This window comes from Harpegnathos saltator, unplaced genomic scaffold, assembly GCF_003227715.2.
Source record: "Harpegnathos saltator strain DR-91 unplaced genomic scaffold, Hsal_v8.6 scaffold293, whole genome shotgun sequence".
Lineage (NCBI taxonomy): Eukaryota > Metazoa > Arthropoda > Insecta > Hymenoptera > Formicidae > Harpegnathos > Harpegnathos saltator.
The window spans coordinates 149,578-168,777 of NW_020230087.1; the positions used below are offsets into that span (position 1 = coordinate 149,578).

The 19,200-nt window shown below is 47.7% G+C and overlaps 1 protein-coding gene across 3 annotated transcripts in view; it reads left to right on the top strand.

Moving 5' to 3' along the window:
- The window catches only part of LOC105192700 (monocarboxylate transporter 2), a 66,941-nt gene that overhangs the window by 25,267 nt on the left and 22,474 nt on the right, over nucleotides 1-19,200 (top strand). For 2 of the 3 annotated variants that reach the window (XM_011156997.2, XM_011156995.2), the window contains exons 2-5: nucleotides 7,514-7,977; nucleotides 8,742-8,907; nucleotides 12,520-12,630; nucleotides 13,036-13,209. In XM_011156997.2, coding sequence (XP_011155299.1) covers nucleotides 7,807-7,977; nucleotides 8,742-8,907; nucleotides 12,520-12,630; nucleotides 13,036-13,209 — 622 coding nt within the window. In that variant the 5' untranslated portion in view covers nucleotides 7,514-7,806. Of the gene's footprint in view, nucleotides 1-7,440; nucleotides 7,978-8,741; nucleotides 8,908-12,519; nucleotides 12,631-13,035; nucleotides 13,210-19,200 lie in introns of those variants that run through there. The other variant, XM_025299806.1, reaches the window with a different exon arrangement.

The following is a 19,200-nucleotide window of genomic DNA, read 5'->3' on the forward strand; positions in this document are numbered from 1 at the left end:
ATTAGAATATATTGGATGTGCAAATTTGACATTGCGATATTGCCCGCTAATACAATTAATATAATCGTTATCGAATTTATGAAGAAAACGAGTGAATATTTATTTCGATATATACAGGGCGATCGGGAAATGATTGAAAAATAATAACCTGGTTAGCAAGCGGGCTATCTCGAAGATCCCATTGATACATTTATTCGCTGTGATACATTTATTCGCAATTCCGTCACAATCGCGCTCATTGAAGCCCTATTCAGGCGACTCGCGGGTTATCCGCGCGGTGCTTTTTTTTTACATTTTACCGTGTACTCGGTACATGTATTATAATATGCATGAAGAAGCCGAGCGAGTCGAGTCGGACGAGAGTCGAGCATTCGAGTTCGCCCGGACGCGTCTTTTCGTTTAATTCTCGCAGTGTCCCCAACGATTTTAATAGTTGGGAAGTATGCTTTTGACGTTTCTCTTCGCACGAGAGAGAGAGAGAGAGAGAGAGAGAGAGAGAGAGAGAGCAAACGCTGCTATTTGCCGCGGGAAATTTGCAAGTAAACGTCGGCCGAATCGCGGCTTATCGCGGCCGATCCGAAGATGTGACGAATAAAAGTCGCGCGCGTATCGGCAATTAGAATCTACATCTTAACGTATCGAGCATACTCATCTCGTGGATATGGGTCATGAGTTTTATCGACCGGCGTGCTGAAAAAGATGAGTATTGAGAACGGGACGAGCTCTTGTGTTCGGGATAACGGGAATATCGATTCCCGGGCAACGCGCGCTTAAATGTTCTTTTGCGGGGAGTAATAAACACGCGCAGCCCTGCGCGCGGCACATCGCGCGCGCTATCTCGCGAAGTCTGGCTTACGTGAATATGTAATTAGCCACGAGACAATCATTTATTTATCATTATTAGGCGCGAACGTAAACGCGGCCGTTACCGTCGCCATATTGCACACGTGTCGCCCGTAATGCGAAGGCAAGCGGACAATGACGAATTAATGAGCCATACGTGGACATACGAGTTTGCCATCCGCTCTCTCTCTCTCTCTCTCTCTCTCTTTCTCAGTGACGCCAGAGCGTCACTGAGAGGTGTAATGATGTTTTTCAATGGTATCCCTTCCTCGTAACTCATTAGGCATCGGCATCGCTTCTTGGAGTTTGCTTCTCGGAGAGAAGAAACAGGGTTATCAACTCTCTCGCGTGCGCTGTTCTATTTGTTGTTGCCGGAATGAAATTCGTCCGACGAGTTAATCTTTTAATCGGCAGAGATGAACGATGAATAAGAGAGCGGCGTGAAAGAAAGCGACGACTGATAAAACGATCGTTCGATAATTAGTTAATCCGCGTGAAATTAAGAGCGATCGATCGTGAAACGGAAAATCCGCGACCGCGCAAATACCTGCTTGCTGCAAATAGCGTATATTTAATCGCGGCCGCGAGCGACGAGATATTCATAATGCAGCGACAGACGTCGAATCACGCGGTGATCTGTGATAAATAGATTGCTCGTGATTCCATAGCTACTTTATCCTCGCCGGTCAATACTACGTTCCGGTGTATGGATTGCACGAACACGGACGGATTTCTACGGTACGTCGCGTCGTCTCGATCAAACAACCATAGGCAGCCGACAGCCTGCCGAAATATTTTATGCACGACGAAAGTGGCGTATCGTCGTATCGAAATCGTTTAATCGTCTTGCATTTTTCTGGGGCATTTACGAAGAAGAACTCACGAGCGACTTTTTGGTTATTATTCCAGCGATGCGCTCGAAGGTGGCCCTTAAATTACTTTTACGCGTTTGCTCGTGCCAGTGGACGTCGACGTCCACCGATGTGGGGGAGTTTATTTTTTACTACACTACTGCAGCAGCGAGAAAGAAACTGAGAGATTTCTTGTCGGTCTAAATATACTTTTAGACCGAGCATTTATCATTTATAATCGCGACATATCTCGCGCGATCGTCACGATGGCGCTCCGACCGCGAAGATACAATCTTGTAGCTAATGGCGAGCGGGCTGAGTTAAAGAGCTAGTTTCGCGCACGTTTCGCGGCTAACAGCATTACATTTTAACCGTTTCAGCTGACAAGATGTCAGTTTCACGTTGCGGCCACGTCGGGCCGGCCTGACGCACCTCGTACGTTCTGTACCAATTACGGGAGTGTTCCATTTCCACACCGCGCGACGAATCTCGTCTCGAACGGAATTTTTCATAGCGCCCGGCTTCGCACCGCGCGATTCGCGCGTCGGAATCATCCCGAGTTAATCCAGCTCGTCTCATACGAGTGTTATACGTGTCTTCCTTCCTGCGAGGAAGAAAGATACTCAATTTCCTATTCTTCCTATTCGTCGTTTCGTCGTTGATTGCTCGGGCGAAGGTGATACGGTCGAGGGTGAAGCGAGACGCGAGTGTAAAGGAGAGAGAGAGAGAGAGAGAGAGTTGGGTCGTCTCGCACAGCGAATGCTGCTCTCTCTCTCTCTCTCTCTCTCTCTACCGTGCCAAAGTATTCGCCTGTGCGACGCGCATTATCGTCGCGAGAATAATTAATGCGACTATAAAGCCCAAATGATAATTAGTTAATAACAGTGGGAATAATCAACAACAAAGTCAATTTACGCAACATGACGTTGTACATGAAAATGAAATATTTATTCGTTAACGGAATAACGCGTAATACAATCGAGTTTCCTTGACGAGCTAGCGGATTTTAATTGCGACACGGCCGCACGTTCACTCGCCGCGAACTTTCGCGACTGTTGCGTTTCGCGGTTTCGCGAAACAGCCGGAATCGATTACGTCGGTTACACTGAACGTGTGTCGTTTGATTCGTGAAATTTGTGACGGTCGATAATGCAACGCGGTGTGTGTGTGTGTGTGTGTGTGTGTATGAATGCAAGACCGAAAATATCGAATATTAAAGCTAACTCTCGGTTGCGCGAGACACACTCGCTATTCGACATTGTCGGGCTGAGCCCGACTAGGTCGAATTTAACGTGTTTATCTTGCGTTCCCCGCGCGATATTCTCTCGTTTGACTCTCGGTTAATCTTAACTAACGTTCACCCCGGGAACAGACTCTATTATATATACGAGTATACAAGGTATACAAGGAATTCAGCCGCGATCGGACAGCCGCGCGTTGCTGCGAGTGCATCTCCGAGTGATTCGCAGAGTGCAGTTCGGCGAGGCGGTGCACTCTTGGCACCGTGTCAACTGTCGTCCGGGTAAACCCGGACGGTATCTCTTGCTCTGGATTGCGAGAGACACGAGGCTCGAGAGAGAGAGAGAGAGAGAGAGAGAGAGAGAGAGAGAGAGAGAGAGAGACGGTTGACGGTAACGACGATATCTTTTGTTCGCGCTCGCCCCTCGCAGGAATGTTTTCATAGAAAATTAGGTAGGTTGGACGGACGGTGAGTGGGTGAGTGAGTGGCGAGAGAGGAGAGGAGAGAGATGCGAGGCGCGAGAGATGATGGCTCGGTCGCAGGCCCGTGGCGATAGTTACACGATCATCCACCGTGTATAGTCGCGCAGGCTGTTCGGGGGCGAGCTCGGGGGTGGATTCAATCTAGTGGGATTACCCGCAGCTCGGCTTCTATCGTTCGCTGTCGCCCCCTACGTACCGGCTACGGACCTACGCCGGCGTTACTCTCTCTCTCTCTCTCTCTCTCTCTCTCTCTCTCTGGCTTGCCAGGAAGGAATTCGATATCCTGCGTGTCAACACGCATCCTTTCGTCGCGCCAGGCCGGACTATCTTAATCCTTGAGTGAGCGGTCAAAATAATCTCGGAGGAATGGTTGGCGCGATATTGAATATTTTACTCGCGGAATATATTCTCCCCCCTCCTTCTCCGTCTCTCTCTCTCTCTCTCCCTCTCTCTCTCTCGATAACTGAGACGCGTGGGACGCGTGCAAGATTAACAAATTCCGATTCCGGATATTAGGCATTAATCTCCGACGGCGATCGAATCGGCGCGAGCGGACGAATCGTTCGTCGAGATAACACTGGTGATCCGAATTTCCTCGGCGACATATACATGCGCGTAGGTGTTCCCTCACGGACAAACGGTGTTTGTCGTTTCTCTGCGATATACAAGGGCGGCGGGGGCGAAGAGGGTTCCGTTGCGTTTACATGTGCACTAACATGCGCCAGTGTAATTATTGCACGCATGGAAGAACCTGACAAAAGCAAGGCAGCTACGGGCACAGACCGTGCCCGTGCGATAAAGCGATGGTGCGTACCCGGTTAATTTCGTGATTGCGTACACAAATGCTAATTATATACAGCGGGTACGATATTTGTTTGGAAATCTGTTTCTCGACGCGCTTTTGCACGTGCTCATTTGCCACTAATTACAATGTTGTTCAATATTAACCCGAATCTACAAATACGAAATGTATTAATGGAAGGACACCCCCTTCGGGGTTTGCTGCTGCAGCAAAATCCTTAAATATATCTCGTCGTAATGAGAATGCGGTTATTATTGACACACGCACGCGCGCGCGCGCGCGTGTATACGTTAACAATCATCACGGACCTGATGTAATCAAGTTTTCCACGTGTCCCATATATTTTATTCGTTAGAGCGCCACGTGGTGCGGGCGCCCATTTATCTTTTCGTTAATTGTGTCAATTGGCTTTTCATTATGAAACTATGCGCGATATTAACCCTCTCGAGCCCGGGAATTCGAGCCCGGGAGTCGGACGGAAAATGATTTTCGCTCGAAATAATTGAGCAACGCAGAATTGAGTCAACAAGAGACAATTAATTATCAGAAGTCGCGCGTGTAAGAGGATTTTTTTCTCTACGTTACGTTGCAGATTTAATTTAGCTTTGAAGGATGATAATAATCAAATGGATCGGCCCGCAACACCCACGCGGTGTGTATTTTGTATTTGCAGTGCGGATAACAACAATAAATGTGCAGTGACTATCGATCGCGATGAAAATATAGCGGAAATCTGAAATATAGCTTATATAGTATCGTCGACAGGGCTCCGCTCTGAAAGCTATTTGAAGTTCACTCGTTTAGTGGAAATCAATACGTCAACTGGATTTGAATTTATGTTTGACTCGTGTCGAGCGAAATTATATTCCTTCCGGGCAGGATTACGCGTATTCGCTGTATAATCGAATTATCAACGGAAAATAACGTGCGTTACGCTCACCGTTTCATCGTTTCGGCTCTTCGCTTCGGGTTTGCGGAGAATTCGCGGCGATTTCTGGAGAAAATTCGCGGAGAAAATCTGAAATTCTTATCCGTGAAGAATAGCGCGGATACGGGCATTCGCGACGCTTAAGAATTACCCCCGAAGCCAGAAATGAGAAAATATTTGAAGATTACGCCGAAAAGTGCAGTTTTATGAGTTAGATCAGAGGCGCTTGATGCTTGCGCGACCTTTCTTTTTTCTTTTTCTGCTTTTTGCAGAGAGACGACGAACAAATGCCGGCAATGCGCCCGTTACCCGAGCTTCATTCGTTTAGCCGGGCAGATTAAAAAGCTCTCCGCGACAGGATTTACGAGGATCGTGCGACGTTCTTAGGGCCGCTTCGCGAGAATGCTCCCCTTTTTCCCGCAGCGACGTGCTCGCGACGTCGAGCGCGACGGGAGAGATACATACGTACGTCGTCGCGTGCGGCAGCGCCGAGTACAAATCTGCCGTGCTTGTTTTCAACGCTGTTATTCTTGTCACTTGAGACTTCGCTGCGCGCCGTGCGCGTTTACGATAGCCATGGCTCGCCGCAACAGGGCGAGCCGAAGGATCAGCGAGTGAACGACGGGCGCCACGTAAATCCGTTGAGGGATAAAAATTGCAACATCAACCGGGGGAAGGGGCGCCCGTCCGCTGCGCCGGATAGCCGACGGCGAGGGTTGTAGTCTAATACCGAACGCTGATAACAGAGATACGATATTACTTATTTTTGATGCGACGGAGCTTATTGAGGCACAGCTAGGAGGTGGAGGGTCGTAGGAAGAGAAGAAATTACTCCGTTCGCGCCGGCACCGATGTTACGTAAGGTAGCGTAAAAAAATAACAACTCGTACGTCTCGTAATGACACTCGTTAAATGCGAGAATGATGGCGGTTGGGGGGGGGGGGGGGGGCGAGTAGAGTGCACCAGATTGCGGACGATATTATAATTAACGATGGCGCACCACGTGACACTCGGTTATTGCGCTGTGCATGCATAAAATTGCCGCGGACATTTCAAAAACAGGCGACGCAGGCGAGCCTGTAGAGCGACGCGTGAATATCAATGTAGCACCGTATTACCAGCTGGAAATTGCGGTGTATACATGCACGGGGAAGATTTTAATCCTCTGTCGGCCGATCGACGGGTCGAGAGAGAGAGAGAGAGAGAGAGAGAGAGAGAGAAAGAGTTCTTCCTAGCAGGTTATCACTTTTGAGCGAGGTTTCATGCGCTCGCAAATTTGACGGGATTTTGACGGACACCGACGTTTTCGACGTTTCAAACGCATTTTGCTAGATTTTAATCACGACGTCATTGGCGGACTCGAAATTTGCGTCTCCAGCTGTATCGATTTCTGCTTGGTAATTTCGACGAGCGATATCTCTCTTTCTCGGAACATCGCGATTGCGATGCGGAGTTAAATGTGCGGCGTACGATATTTTTGGCGATAGAGAAAAAGGGACTTTCGCCGAAGCAGTAACGCAGGAATCGTCCGTTAGCTGAAATTGCAAAATGCTCGGGGGAGTAATTGAATTCGAGCGGCGAGATGAAATGTGTTTTCGGCGTATATGCCAATAACTCTAAGCAAAATAACTTGCGCGTGCACGTCCGATATGCATCCTATATCAATTTTATCCTCGTCGACTCTTCTCTCGGATGAGTACATACATAAAACATCCACGCTATAAATCTCGATATATATATATAAATCGAGCTGATTCGAATAAATCCTGTCGCGCGATACACGCGTCTGATATTTAATGCATCGCGTTCGTTAGTGTGGCGGTTTGTTTTTCGCGGTGTGTCTTGTCGCGTGATACCGCGGTCATTAAATTTAATGACGTTTTAATGATCCCGGTTAGCCGTGTAGTACAAAATTGTTATGATGGTTCGCTTTAACGGCGGTCGCGTTCGGATGCTTATTTCACAATTTCACTCTTACGGAGCATCTATAATTAATTTCAAACACATAATTAATCAAGTGTTGTTAGCGCAGCATAGCTAATGTAAAGCAGGGGTGCGTTATTCATGCGTTACACTAAGCAACTACTAATCAAATAATCAAATTTTCATTTGTTATTTTCCTCAAAAGCTTATCGCGCTTCTCTTATCGCGTAGACGCGATGTCACGTTCACTGTCGTGTCTGTCGCAACACATGTTATTTGAACATTCAATCGCACGCGTTTTATCAGAGCGAAGAGGAAGAAACGACACATCGATGCACATTGTGCAAGCAATTTTTGTAAAAAAATACAATTGATTTCACAAGTCGATATGTGTGCGCGCGCGCGCGTGTGTGTGTGTGTGTGTGTGTGCTTTTTTGCTTGCAGATCGCGATGGGAAACATGTTCGAAATTCCGAGCGCATCAGACCGTATTGAGAGTTCAGCTTATTCGGCGAGACTCGTCTAACGTCGTCCGGCCAAATCGAGTCGACGGGCCGAAGCGAGGCCGAAGCCGCGACACCCTAAGCAAGAAAGATGTAATTTAATTTTCGTCGTACTTTGAACGTGCGCGCAGCGTGACGTGAATAAAGGAGGCGCATCGGGCCGCGCGAGTCGAGGCGATCGTTGACATCGACCAAGTCCGAAGCGTAAAATGCGGCGCGTCCCGCTCTGAGGAAGATGCTGGTGGATGACTGCGGAAGCGGAATGGGGTGGACTACGGCTAGCGTGCGCGGGGGTTGGTCCACCCCGGGAGGATGCAGAAACTCAGCCATGAGCTTCGGCGGTAGCGTGCCGTCGTTGCACCCGACCGGTTCGATAAGATCGTTACGCTCGCAACATTCTATTCAGGTGAGCGAATGAGACCGGCGGAATCCGCGGGATAATTCCGGCTAATTCGCGCGAATTTCGATCGCATCGATGTTTATGATATATTGTTTATCCGAGTGGACCGCCCGCGTGCACTCGACTAGCCTCGGCAAACGGTATAGAATTGGTATGAGGCGAAATTTTAGAAACAAAATATTCAAAAGAGACGAAGATATTTTATCTCTCGTATCGATTTCATCTCTCGATTCGCTTTAATATTATATTCGCGTATAATATTATTTTTATATCAACGACCTGTGTAGAGGATATATAGTCGTGACTCGCAATTTTGCTCTCGTGTACCGTTGCTATCTCAGTCAGCACATCTCGGCGCCTCTAAACTAAATTTTTAACTAATCGATAGGCTATATATTTTTTTTCTCTCGCCTGAACTTCGCGAGAAATATACCACCGTAAGAGAATGTAGAGAGAAAGAAGACAAACTTGTTAAGCCTGACGAACATTTTTCGAAGAGATCGTTCCCGCGTGGAATCGTAATGTTCGTTATGTATGTGGTACACGAGCGAATTGTATTAACGTCTAGTGAGACGAGGCCGAGCCTCGTGCGATATTACGTAGCTACGTCAGCGCGGAGTAATATTTCGTGGCAATAATAATGAACACGGGTGATTGTGTACACGAATTCGCTACATCGTGTTTCCTGCCCTCCGCTCCACCTCGTTCTCTTCCTCTCTCACTCTCTCGCTCTCGCTCTCAAGAGCGATGAAAATTTATCTTGCTTGCAGGCTCCGCCCGAGACACCGCGAAGATGCATACATTGTCATCCAGTACATGTCCCCAGCACCCCCAATAATTACATGCAACATCCTATGCAGTACTACACGCCGACTCATTGTATAGAGGGTCAGAATGGCACGTATACGCCGCATCGTGGGAGTTCGTATCACGGTGGTGAGTTTACTTTTCAGTTAGTACAAGCGCGCGCCAAATAGCGTCAACTATATCCTTGATACTGGACTGGTAACACGGATATGCTTCGAAGTTATGCACCGCACCGCCCGCGCGCGCGCGCTTCCTGCTTTTCGCAATTTCAATATTAAACGTTGGATGTAACGCGTTTCAGCGCCACACACGTATTTAAGTTAATCAAGTAATTGAGAAAGTACTGCTTTGCACTGCGTTGAATTATGCAATTTTCATTTTCACTCTTCTGGAGGAAATTTCGTTCAAAGAAATATGTATCGCTTACGGGCTATCGCATCATCGACGTTTCGTCCGCCTCATTTATTTACGCATGCTCGAAAGTTTGGTATAGTTGAATGAATAACTCGGACCTACTCTTCTTCTTCTTCTTCTCTCTCTCTTTCTCTCTCTCTCTTTCTCTCTCTCTTTCTCTGTCTCTCTCTCTCTCTCTCTCTCTCTCTCTCTCTCTCTCTCTCTCTCTCTCTCTCTCTCTCTCTCTCTCTCTCTCTTTCTCTTCCGCACGCGTATTAATGTAATACGTAGTCATAAAATATATACTGTGGTCATTTAATTTACGAAAGGTTACGTTAAATTTGCACTGATATGTGGACGTTTCATTAAACGGATCCTAATTGAACGAGCTGAATTAATCCAAATTAATTGGGATTAAAACGCGCGACGGGTTCGACGAGAGTTTAAGGTAACATCGTCGCGCTGGGTGTGCCTAATTTGCCGTAGAAATTTGCTACGAGATAATAACAGAAATTGCATCGTGAAATCCTTCCGTAAGATGACTTTACAAAACGGTTCGTCGTAACTCGCACGGCCGTTCCGGCCGAATTGCTTTTAGCGTATCATTTGGTTCGATTTTCTCTGCGAGTGCGTGTTCGCACGGTGTGCGAATTTATGCATAAAGGTACATCGACCTCGTGGAAATAATTTCAAAATTCGCAACGAAAGCTGCCGCCGCCGCCCGGCTGTGCCCATTGTCTCGTTCACGATGTACATCGAGAAACGTCGTAGAACGAAAAAGTAGAACGAGATGAAAAGGCTATATGACGTATAGAATAAGATCCTTACTCAATCCCACTTAACGGCACCTCGAACAGAAAGATACCTTGGAATTTCGAGTTTGATGTATCATTGTGTCTATCAAAAATGTAGGTCGACCGTCGGTTCTTCAATCCCCGTAGACAGAAGCGAATCCGAGCGCGGCGCGAATTGGAATCGTGCCTTTGCACCTTGCTCCTTTTGTTCGAAGGAACCCGTCCGCGTCGCGGTGCGCAATGTCGTCGTAATGAGCAACGAGAAAGAGAGTTCAATATTCCTTTACCTATTCTATCGATGGGCGCGAACGATATAAGAATACATGAACCAGCGATACGCGCGTTTCCACTTTATTCTCTCAAATGCATAACGTTAGCGAATGATGTGAAGGGGACCTGAGAAAAACGGAGACAGAGAGAGAGAGAGAGAGAGAGAGAGGGAGAGACTGCGCATATATAATAAGGATAGAATAAAATGATAATTCTCAAAATTTCAGACGCTGAAGATCTCCGGAAAGCTTTCCTCTCGTGCGCGCGCGCGCGCGCGCGCGCAAGTCTCGTTATTCACGTCAAAAGTCCTTGCGCATTCGTGGCGTCTTTCGCGCTTTCGTTCATGTGCATTTCCGATGTGTTCGACGTGACATTTTATACATCCATATCGTTTGGGTCACTTCCACGGAAACGCGACACTGTGATTCCGTTAAGGGCGCGACACGTTCGCTGAAGACGCGCGAACGTGCCGTAGTTCTTGCAGCATCCTGAGGGCATGCTCGTAACTCGTCCCGCGGCAATTTCGCCCCCGGGCCGAGCCATTTCTCTACAATTTCAACGTCTCACGTCATTTTCGGCAAAATACCTCCTGTCGCCCCCGTCCGTCTTTTTCCTTCTCTCGCGCCGCGCGTTAAAGCGCGTTCCGTCGACGCGAGCGAGCGAGCGCGAGCGAGCGCGAGCGCGCGCGCGCACCTTCTTTGCTACGCGCGCTCCTTTCATTCCTCGTCCTCGTTACGTCGGTTAATGAAGAATATTTTGTCTGCGCTACTAATTTGCCTACCTAAAAGCGGACGCGCGCGACACCTCTCGTTATCAACGACGACGACGACGACGACGACGACGACGACGACGACGACGTATAAATAATAATCTTCTCTAAACGGTTTTACACGTCGAACGTTAACGAGCAACAGAGCTCGCGTAGGAATTTGCCTGTTTACAGGCACGTCAGTCGCGGGGATTCAATTGCAGCGGCAAATACAGTTTTGCTTGCACCGACGCGACGCAACAGCGCACGGTGACGTACGGCTTGCGTGTACGTGTGCTTGCGGACTGTGCGCGCGATACGAAAAGGGGTCACTCGCGAATAAATTAGAACACGCAACATGTCTCGCGACATGTTTGCGAACGTTGCAATCTTAATCGCGTCACGTAGGCGTGCGTTTCGCGTGCGGTACGCATTCATCGAAATCGCTCGCGAATCAGTCGCGAGGAGAGTCGAATAACGACGCGGGGTGTCGTTCGAGAGCTCGACGAATTTCTGCTTCATTCGTGGCATTTTCTTCAATTTTTCAAGAAGAACCGAACATTCGATTAGAGAGCGCCGATGAGCCCCACGTCTCTTGACGTTGACGAGGCCTGACCTGCGGGCGGACGTGCGCGTAAATTTTAAACGACATCGCTGTTGCGCTGAAAATTTGATTTCCTGCCGGGACGCGCGCGGTGTGCGTACGACGAAATCCACGGGTGTTTAACATTTCACATCGTCGGAATGGAAAAGTTTATTATACTTTGCGCTTCCGCGCTGACATCGACGGCGCGAGCGCGGGCGGCGACGACGCGTCGTCGATAATTTCGTTAGGTTTGCCGTTTTGCCGCCGAGAGCGGACGAAGCTGAATCCCGAATCGATGACTTTCGCTGTCGGTGAAACGGGCTCGTTTCCGTTCGTCGTCGACGATCGTCAACCCTCCGCGCGGGTCTGTCCTTTGACCCGACGCCCGACGGCCGTTACCCTCCAATGGCGCGAGAGCCATCTTCTTCGCCCTTTCAAAAGTGCATTTACCTAATCCTCGCTTCCCCGCTTCCCCGCTTCCTCCCCTCGTCCACGTCGCTGTTTCTTTCAACCCGTTTTGTTGCCCATCTCGCACCCTGTCTCATGCAAACGCCGTTGCCAACCGCCGTCGTCGTCGCCGTCGACGACGGCGACGACGACGGCGGCGGCGGCGGCGGCGGCACGGACGCCCGGTAGCCGCCGTTGTGCCGAGCAAAATTCGATACGTTCGCGCAAAGGGGAGAATTAAGCGTTTCAACTAGATGCTGAAATGCCCCTCGCGACTGTGCAACAGCGACTGAAAGACGCTGTTTACGCTGTTTAATAAGAAGCCGCGTGTAACCGCGGTTCTTTGGCTCACATCGTGACGACGACGGCTCGAAGACGACTCGCTGCCGCTTAATCCCGCGCGCAATTTTTGCCTCAAGTAATACCTCAAGTAATAGCGCGGAAAGCGCTATCTCACGATTAATTACGATCCGTTCGTGCGTTTTCTCTTTGTTTTCTTTCAGACACCCGTCTGCGTTATATGGATGCCGACGAGAGCATGGGCGGTAACACCAACTGGGTTCTGGGCGACTTGCGCAGTTTGCATCGTTGCGTTCCCGCACTTCGCCGCACAGGTACCGATATCTTTCACGAAATTTGCATTCGAATGTTCCACGGACATACGACAAAGCCGCTGCGCGCGCCTTCTCTCTGCAGTGTCTCTCTGCGTTTTGCAAAATTTTACAAGATTGAAGCAAGCACTTGCCGAGCGAAAAAAAAAAGTGATCGAATGCAACTGCTTGCCGTAGTAACTCTTGCGCGGAGGATAAAGCGCTGAAATTCTTAAGCCGGGATTCGCGCCTCGAAATAACATTGAAACGTTGCACACATCGACGAAAGAAGCGGTCCGCGATTTTGCTCGCGCTCGTGCATGAAAGATCTCGAGTAGCGGGCTGTTGTGAAGATTTGCATTATCGACACGGCATCGGGCGACTTAGCTGCGCATTGCGTTGAGAAAGGATAATCTCCTTTATCATCAGGCATAGACGTCGCCGGTATGCGAACGCACTTCTATCCGGAGGGAGGATGGGGCTGGTTGGTGTGCGCCGCCGGTTTCCTCGCCCTGTTGCTTACCACCGGGATGCAGCTCGCCTTCGGACTTCTTCGTCTTTACGCCGCGCGACATCTCGGTGAGCTGCACTTGATGGACATAGGTACGTCGAGCATCTCTTTCTCTCCTATCTATCGATAGCGCGCGCGAGCGAGCGAGCGAGCGAGCGACTTGGTCCTACTTGAATTTCACGTGTACGAGAAGCGGTGCGCACGTTCTCGCGTGTGTATTCCAGGGTATCCCAGGACAATCGAAGCACGTCCTACCAGCACCGTACCTCCACGGTCGTGGAGGTTGACTCGTTGAAAGAGACGAGGGAGGTTGTTTTTTAATCGCAAGGCGTGCAAATGCCTCCCCGCAGCAGCGGACGCTGCTCCGCAAAAATGTGACATTCTTATTTCGTGCGGTATCTCGTGCGAAAGTGGATTTTTCCGCTTACGTTTAAGCTCGGCGAGCTTGCAAAAAAGCAGCAGGAGGAGCGGCAGAAAAAGGGGCAGAAAGAGTATGTTTATTTGTGAAAATAACGCGATTCAAATCTGCTCGCCGAGCGGATCGGACTCTATTTTCGCGTACATGCTTCCGCTTCCGGCAACGCGAAACGTTTTCCGGCGCTTCCAGCGATTCCGCCCTCGTGCTCATTAATATTCCACCTTCTCGCGAGCGTTGCTTTACACGCGGGGCGTGTACCGGAGCCGGAGCCGGAGCCGGGCTCTATCACGCGCGGCGCACAGCGCGCGCGCAGCGCACAGCGCGCGCCGGATGTTTTCCATCTGGATGCACATCGCGCTGGACAGTTTTCGAACTTTAACGCGTATATCATCGTATATAAAATCCTATTTCTTAGGACAGCGACGGCACGTTTTACGACGAGTCGCCGCAACAAATTACAACGTGACTGGCGTAACCCACATTCCGCCGACTCCTCGAGATGGCAGATGCTGTCCTCCGGACCGCGAGAAAGAAAGGGGATGAAAGGGGAAGAGAGGGAGTGAGAGAAAGAAAACAGAGAGGGCGAAAGAAAGGAAAAAAAGGGAGAAGAGAGCGGGAGAAAAAACGTAGCGTAAACCCGCAATGGAATTTCATGTTCCGCGAATAGTTCGAAGTCGACGTATTCCCACGGAGCGGCCGGAGCTGATTCGATGCATTTGTCTTCCACGTCGGAAATTGACTTTCGAATGGAAAGGGTAGGAGACTGTCCGCGATTAATTGGCAAATAAGTAATCCCCTTACTTATTTGTACCTTTGACGTTCTAATTCGCGAAGATCGTTCAACGATTAAATAGTTTTGTTGATTGTACCGCTCTCCCTCCCCCTCTCTCTCTCTCTCTCTCTCTCTCCCTCCCTCTCTCTCTCTCTCTCTTTCTCTCTCTCTCTCTCTCTCTCTCCTCTCTCTCCCTCTCTCTCTCGCGTCTTTTGCGAACTTGTCTATTTTATGTAAATGCCCATCACGCGGCGAAATTGCTGAAAATGCGCGTGGGAAAGGCGAATTCATCGCGAAAAGTGCATACACATTTGTCGAAAATTAAGCGAGTCTCTTTGATGACTTTGTGCGCGCCAAGTGACGTATTTTAATTTATATTTGTATCCTCATCGCGCACGACGAAAACTTCATTCCGTTCGGTCGTTTGTTGTACATTGTTGCGTTTTGTTTCGCATTTTCCGCCTCGCGTCGGGAATCGAGAAATTATATTGTCATTTTTCGTCGTCGTATCGGCGTTTCCGCCTTGCTAACATCACGGGGGGGGGGGGGGGGCTTCGATGAATTCGTGTTTATCTCGCGAATAAATCTGAGCTTCGAAACTCTGCAGGTTTATCAATCGGCGTTTCAATTGGCGCGTTATAAAACTATCGGTCGCAGAAACACCGCCGACACAACGGAAGCTCGGCTTTTCGATACAGATTTCGTGGTTTTCCAAACAAATTCCGCCCGCCGCAGAAAACATATACCGTGTGCCGTGTATCCGTCCGGTCCGGACGGAATAACCGCTCTCTCGAGTTTGTTATTCTGTTCATTGACTGTTTGCTATTTGTTACCATTAATTAACTGTTTGTTATTACGTCGAGAAACTTGAACTCCTCACAAACTGACATAACTGACGTAACGAAGCCATCGGGCGATATAGTAATGTCAGGTGGAGAGTCTAGACTTTGCCTTTTGTCTCGTACGACCCAAGTTTAACTTCACAAAGGGCCCTGTGAGAATGACATTACCTATGCTTGCCTAAATACTGTCTTACGTACTTAGACACAGTTTCGCGTAAATTTGCTTAGAGATCGCACAGGAGAAAAGAGGAAGAGAGAGAGGGAGAGAGAGAGAGAGAGAGAGAGAGGCGGGGGGGGGGAGAGGGAGGGAAGGAACATTATAAGTAATATCACAGTTCCAATTGACTGTCTTATCTTACAAAGTTACATCCCGCGCGATTATTTCGCGCAATTTTGTCGAACGACGCGTTTGAAAACTTACAAATACGGATGATGAAATGATCGCTCTTTCGCTGTCATTGGCGGAACACTATAGTGCCGAAAATGATTTTCCATCTGCATATATCGAGCGAGCAATATCGTCGTAGAGCGCGCGATGTGCGCACATGTGAACGTGTGAGTATGTTATATAAACATGTCTACAGGCAATAACTACATTATACCTCGGGCACGTTATTAATAACGTAGTAATAACTACGTTATTGCACATGCTATCTATGGTTCATCACGGTTTTCGCGAACGAAGCAACATTATTCGGCGTGCCGCAAACACGTTTTGCAGAATCGTCATCGTAAAGTTTCTTCTTCGTTCATTGTTTACATCGATTTCGCATCCGATTCATTACTTCATTCTTTATTACGTTTCTCTCAATTATCAGGTCCCATCTCGCGCGTCGGAATTTCGATTTTACCCTAACTCCGCAAATTCCGTCAAATTTACCGTCAAAGACCAGTGAAGAATGTTGGGAGAATTTCGACTTGAGGAATTAAAATTGTTCTGGTCGACACAGTAATTCGAGCGAATAGACACATATATGTTATTATCGATCAGCTCCGAAACAACTCGTGACTCGTGTAAGGTTTTGAAAGTGTCGATTGTTGTAATTTCCCCTCTGTCAAGATCATGTGCGTGTTATTGATGGCGGGCAATAACGGCTAGTGGCTGTGGTGGGGATTGTTGTTGCTCATTGTTCTCGTAGTATTGTGCGTCGTGTACCTCTCCCCGACTGAGTGTCATTGTGTTTCGAGCCGACGAACGTGAGCGCGTCACTGTCCTTAAGACAGTTATCATTTCCATAGACTCTTTAAATATTATAATCGCGTTATCGTCGGCATTTCGCGTTTCTTTAATCGAACCGTACGCACGTGAGTGTTAGTGTCAGTGTCAGTGTCAGTGCCACGACAGGATATCCGAAGCAGTCGAGAGATGAAGGACCAGGACAAATTGACGCAGGATATCGAGACATGGACAACGATACATCATATTTTCCCGGATATGTCCAATCATATGTCCGATTTTATATCGGACATTCATTTTTTTAACGAACCGCGTACCGCGTACCGCGAGAAAAGAAAGGTGCCCGAGTCGAAATTTAGGCCGCTACTCGTAGCCCATCATTATTTTACAAATAATTCTAACTTTGCATTTGTATTTGTAAATCTTTAATTATTCGTTAACCAATATCACTGCACATTTCATAGCACAAGCAATATTCATCACAACAGCCGATTAATGGTTTATAAATATGAATTTGCAATTAATTATATTTTGAACCAAATACAAATTTGTATTAATTTTATCGCTATAAATATCGGCCTTAGAATACTTGATGCAAGTATTGAATTTGCAAATATTGAATTTGAATTTTGCTTGTCTAATAATGCTTTTTCGACCGCGAGTTTCGTTCTGTTTATACCGCTTTTTTCACCTTTGCTTGTCATTGTTATCGTATCGCGTCTGAATTAAAATCTCTATTGACACAAAGCATTATTGGGTAGTATCATGCAAGAATCATTATTGCATGCAAGAAATTGATATTTATATACAACCGCCCTTATAAGGGCAACAAACTCTTTCCTCTTCGTTCCTTCGAAACGTCCAAATCTGATCGAAAGCTGCCCCAACGCTGAAAAACTTCTGTAAAAAGTTCCCTCTCCCAAATTTCTAAAAGAAGAGGAGAAAACAAAAGAATCATAAAGTAAAATGTTGCTTGTTTCTATAACCTTACTAATCTTTATTACATTTCTTTAATATTTGCTTATCGCACACATTCTGTCTATCAATCGCGAACAAGGTGTTCGATTGATACATTACTTGTTGAAATTAAGAAAAAATTTGATACAGATGGAATATCGGCAATAAGTAAGCATTTACAGCATCAAGGTAGGTCCATAGTGTTATATATCAAAATTCTCTATTGATCCTGCAAGTTCAACGGAAGTTGCAGGATATTCATATAGATTCAAAATTTCGACTCGGGATTGTATGTATGCGATAATTATATGTATATATATATATATATATACATATATACTATAGAGCCTTGTTTAACGATCGTGAGAATCGAGATAACTAAACAGAAGAAACTGGGATCTCGACCGGGTTTCAGCGATGCTTGCGGTATCGCAGCATGCGCGAAACGAGAGTGTCGCAAAGGGTTAACCTTGTTATTGCGACTTATTTTCCTAACCAGTGAAGTGTTAAGGAGCGTTTAATTTCCACGTTATTCGATTAAAGGTTAAACGGCAAACTGTGTCGCGGGCTGAGCTCGATCGACGGGGACGAGCTGGCGTGTTACACGCGCGCGCACACACACACACACACACACACACATGTCGTGCATATGACGCGCGCGCGCGTGATGTGTGTATGTATATCGTGAGTATGGGATAAAAGTGAAAGGTCTTTCCCCTTGATATGACATTTTCCCGACCTTAAAGTGATTAAAGTAAAGTGTTTTATGCATCGATCGCGTGTCTACGGAGCTGAGCTTCCTCTTCCTGGTTTTTGAAAGGACGACGGTCGCGCGTGTTCGGTATACCCGGTGAATAAAGGCTGCCCAGAATATGTAAATAAACTAAAGCGGCTTTGCACATACACACACACACACACACACACACACGTGCGCAGATTGCAAGTGCAATGATTAATCATTTACGTGCCTCGTTAGTATTTGAAAAGGTTAACGGGGGGGAGGGGGGGAGGGGGCAATCTCGATGGATATACCAAACTGTTAACTGTTAACGACAGGCGAGTATTAAAAGAAAAATGCGCGCGTATTAATTGACTCGAAGTTATAATTAACTCCATTAATTTTATACTCGCGCACATGTACGCGCAGAATATTACAAAGACAAATTATACGACGTAGACGCTCGTGTTTATATCGGTTGCGAAGATAATAAATAAAGGTCATTGTGTAAAGTAGAAAATAATCAGTCGGGGAAAAGTGACGTAATAGTAATGTCAGACCCTATTTAACTGAGAGAACCCTTTTTCTCCGTCGGCCTGGCCGCGTTATATCGGAGATATAAAGATAGACGACGTGCTGTGTACTTCGATCCCGCGCCACCCGATAATGAAGTAATCTTCCAAGACGAAGTTCCTCGCGTCGTGATTAGGAGACGGGCCGGTCATTTTGAATAATCAATAACTTTTTGTCGTTTTTGCAGAAAGACAAAAGTTTGGTTCTTCTATCGAAGCTAGACGTGACTCGTCATGTCGAAAAGTCTCTTGACAAAAGGGGGGAGCAGCAACGAGCAACGAGAGAGGAAGAAGGGAGTAAATGAGAGTTAGAGGGAGGGAGGGATGGACTGGAAGCGCCACCCGATAAAAAGATTCAAACTTGCCGGTGTCCGAAGTCGTGGTGAATCGCTCCGGCGGCGATTCCAGCTGGCGCGCGGCGACCTCGCGCGCGTATCTCGCTTCCGCGGATGAAGAAATCGCGCGAATGCAAAACTTGTCAAACTTAGCACTCAATTCATCGAGCGGCAAAAGTTCGCTGTCGCGAGGGCGGGATCCCTCGAGATTCTCGAGGGTCCTCCCCCCCCCCCTCCCGCCCCGCGCGGTATTTCCCTCGTGGTCCGCGAGCGGTGTGCAAACTCGCGAGGA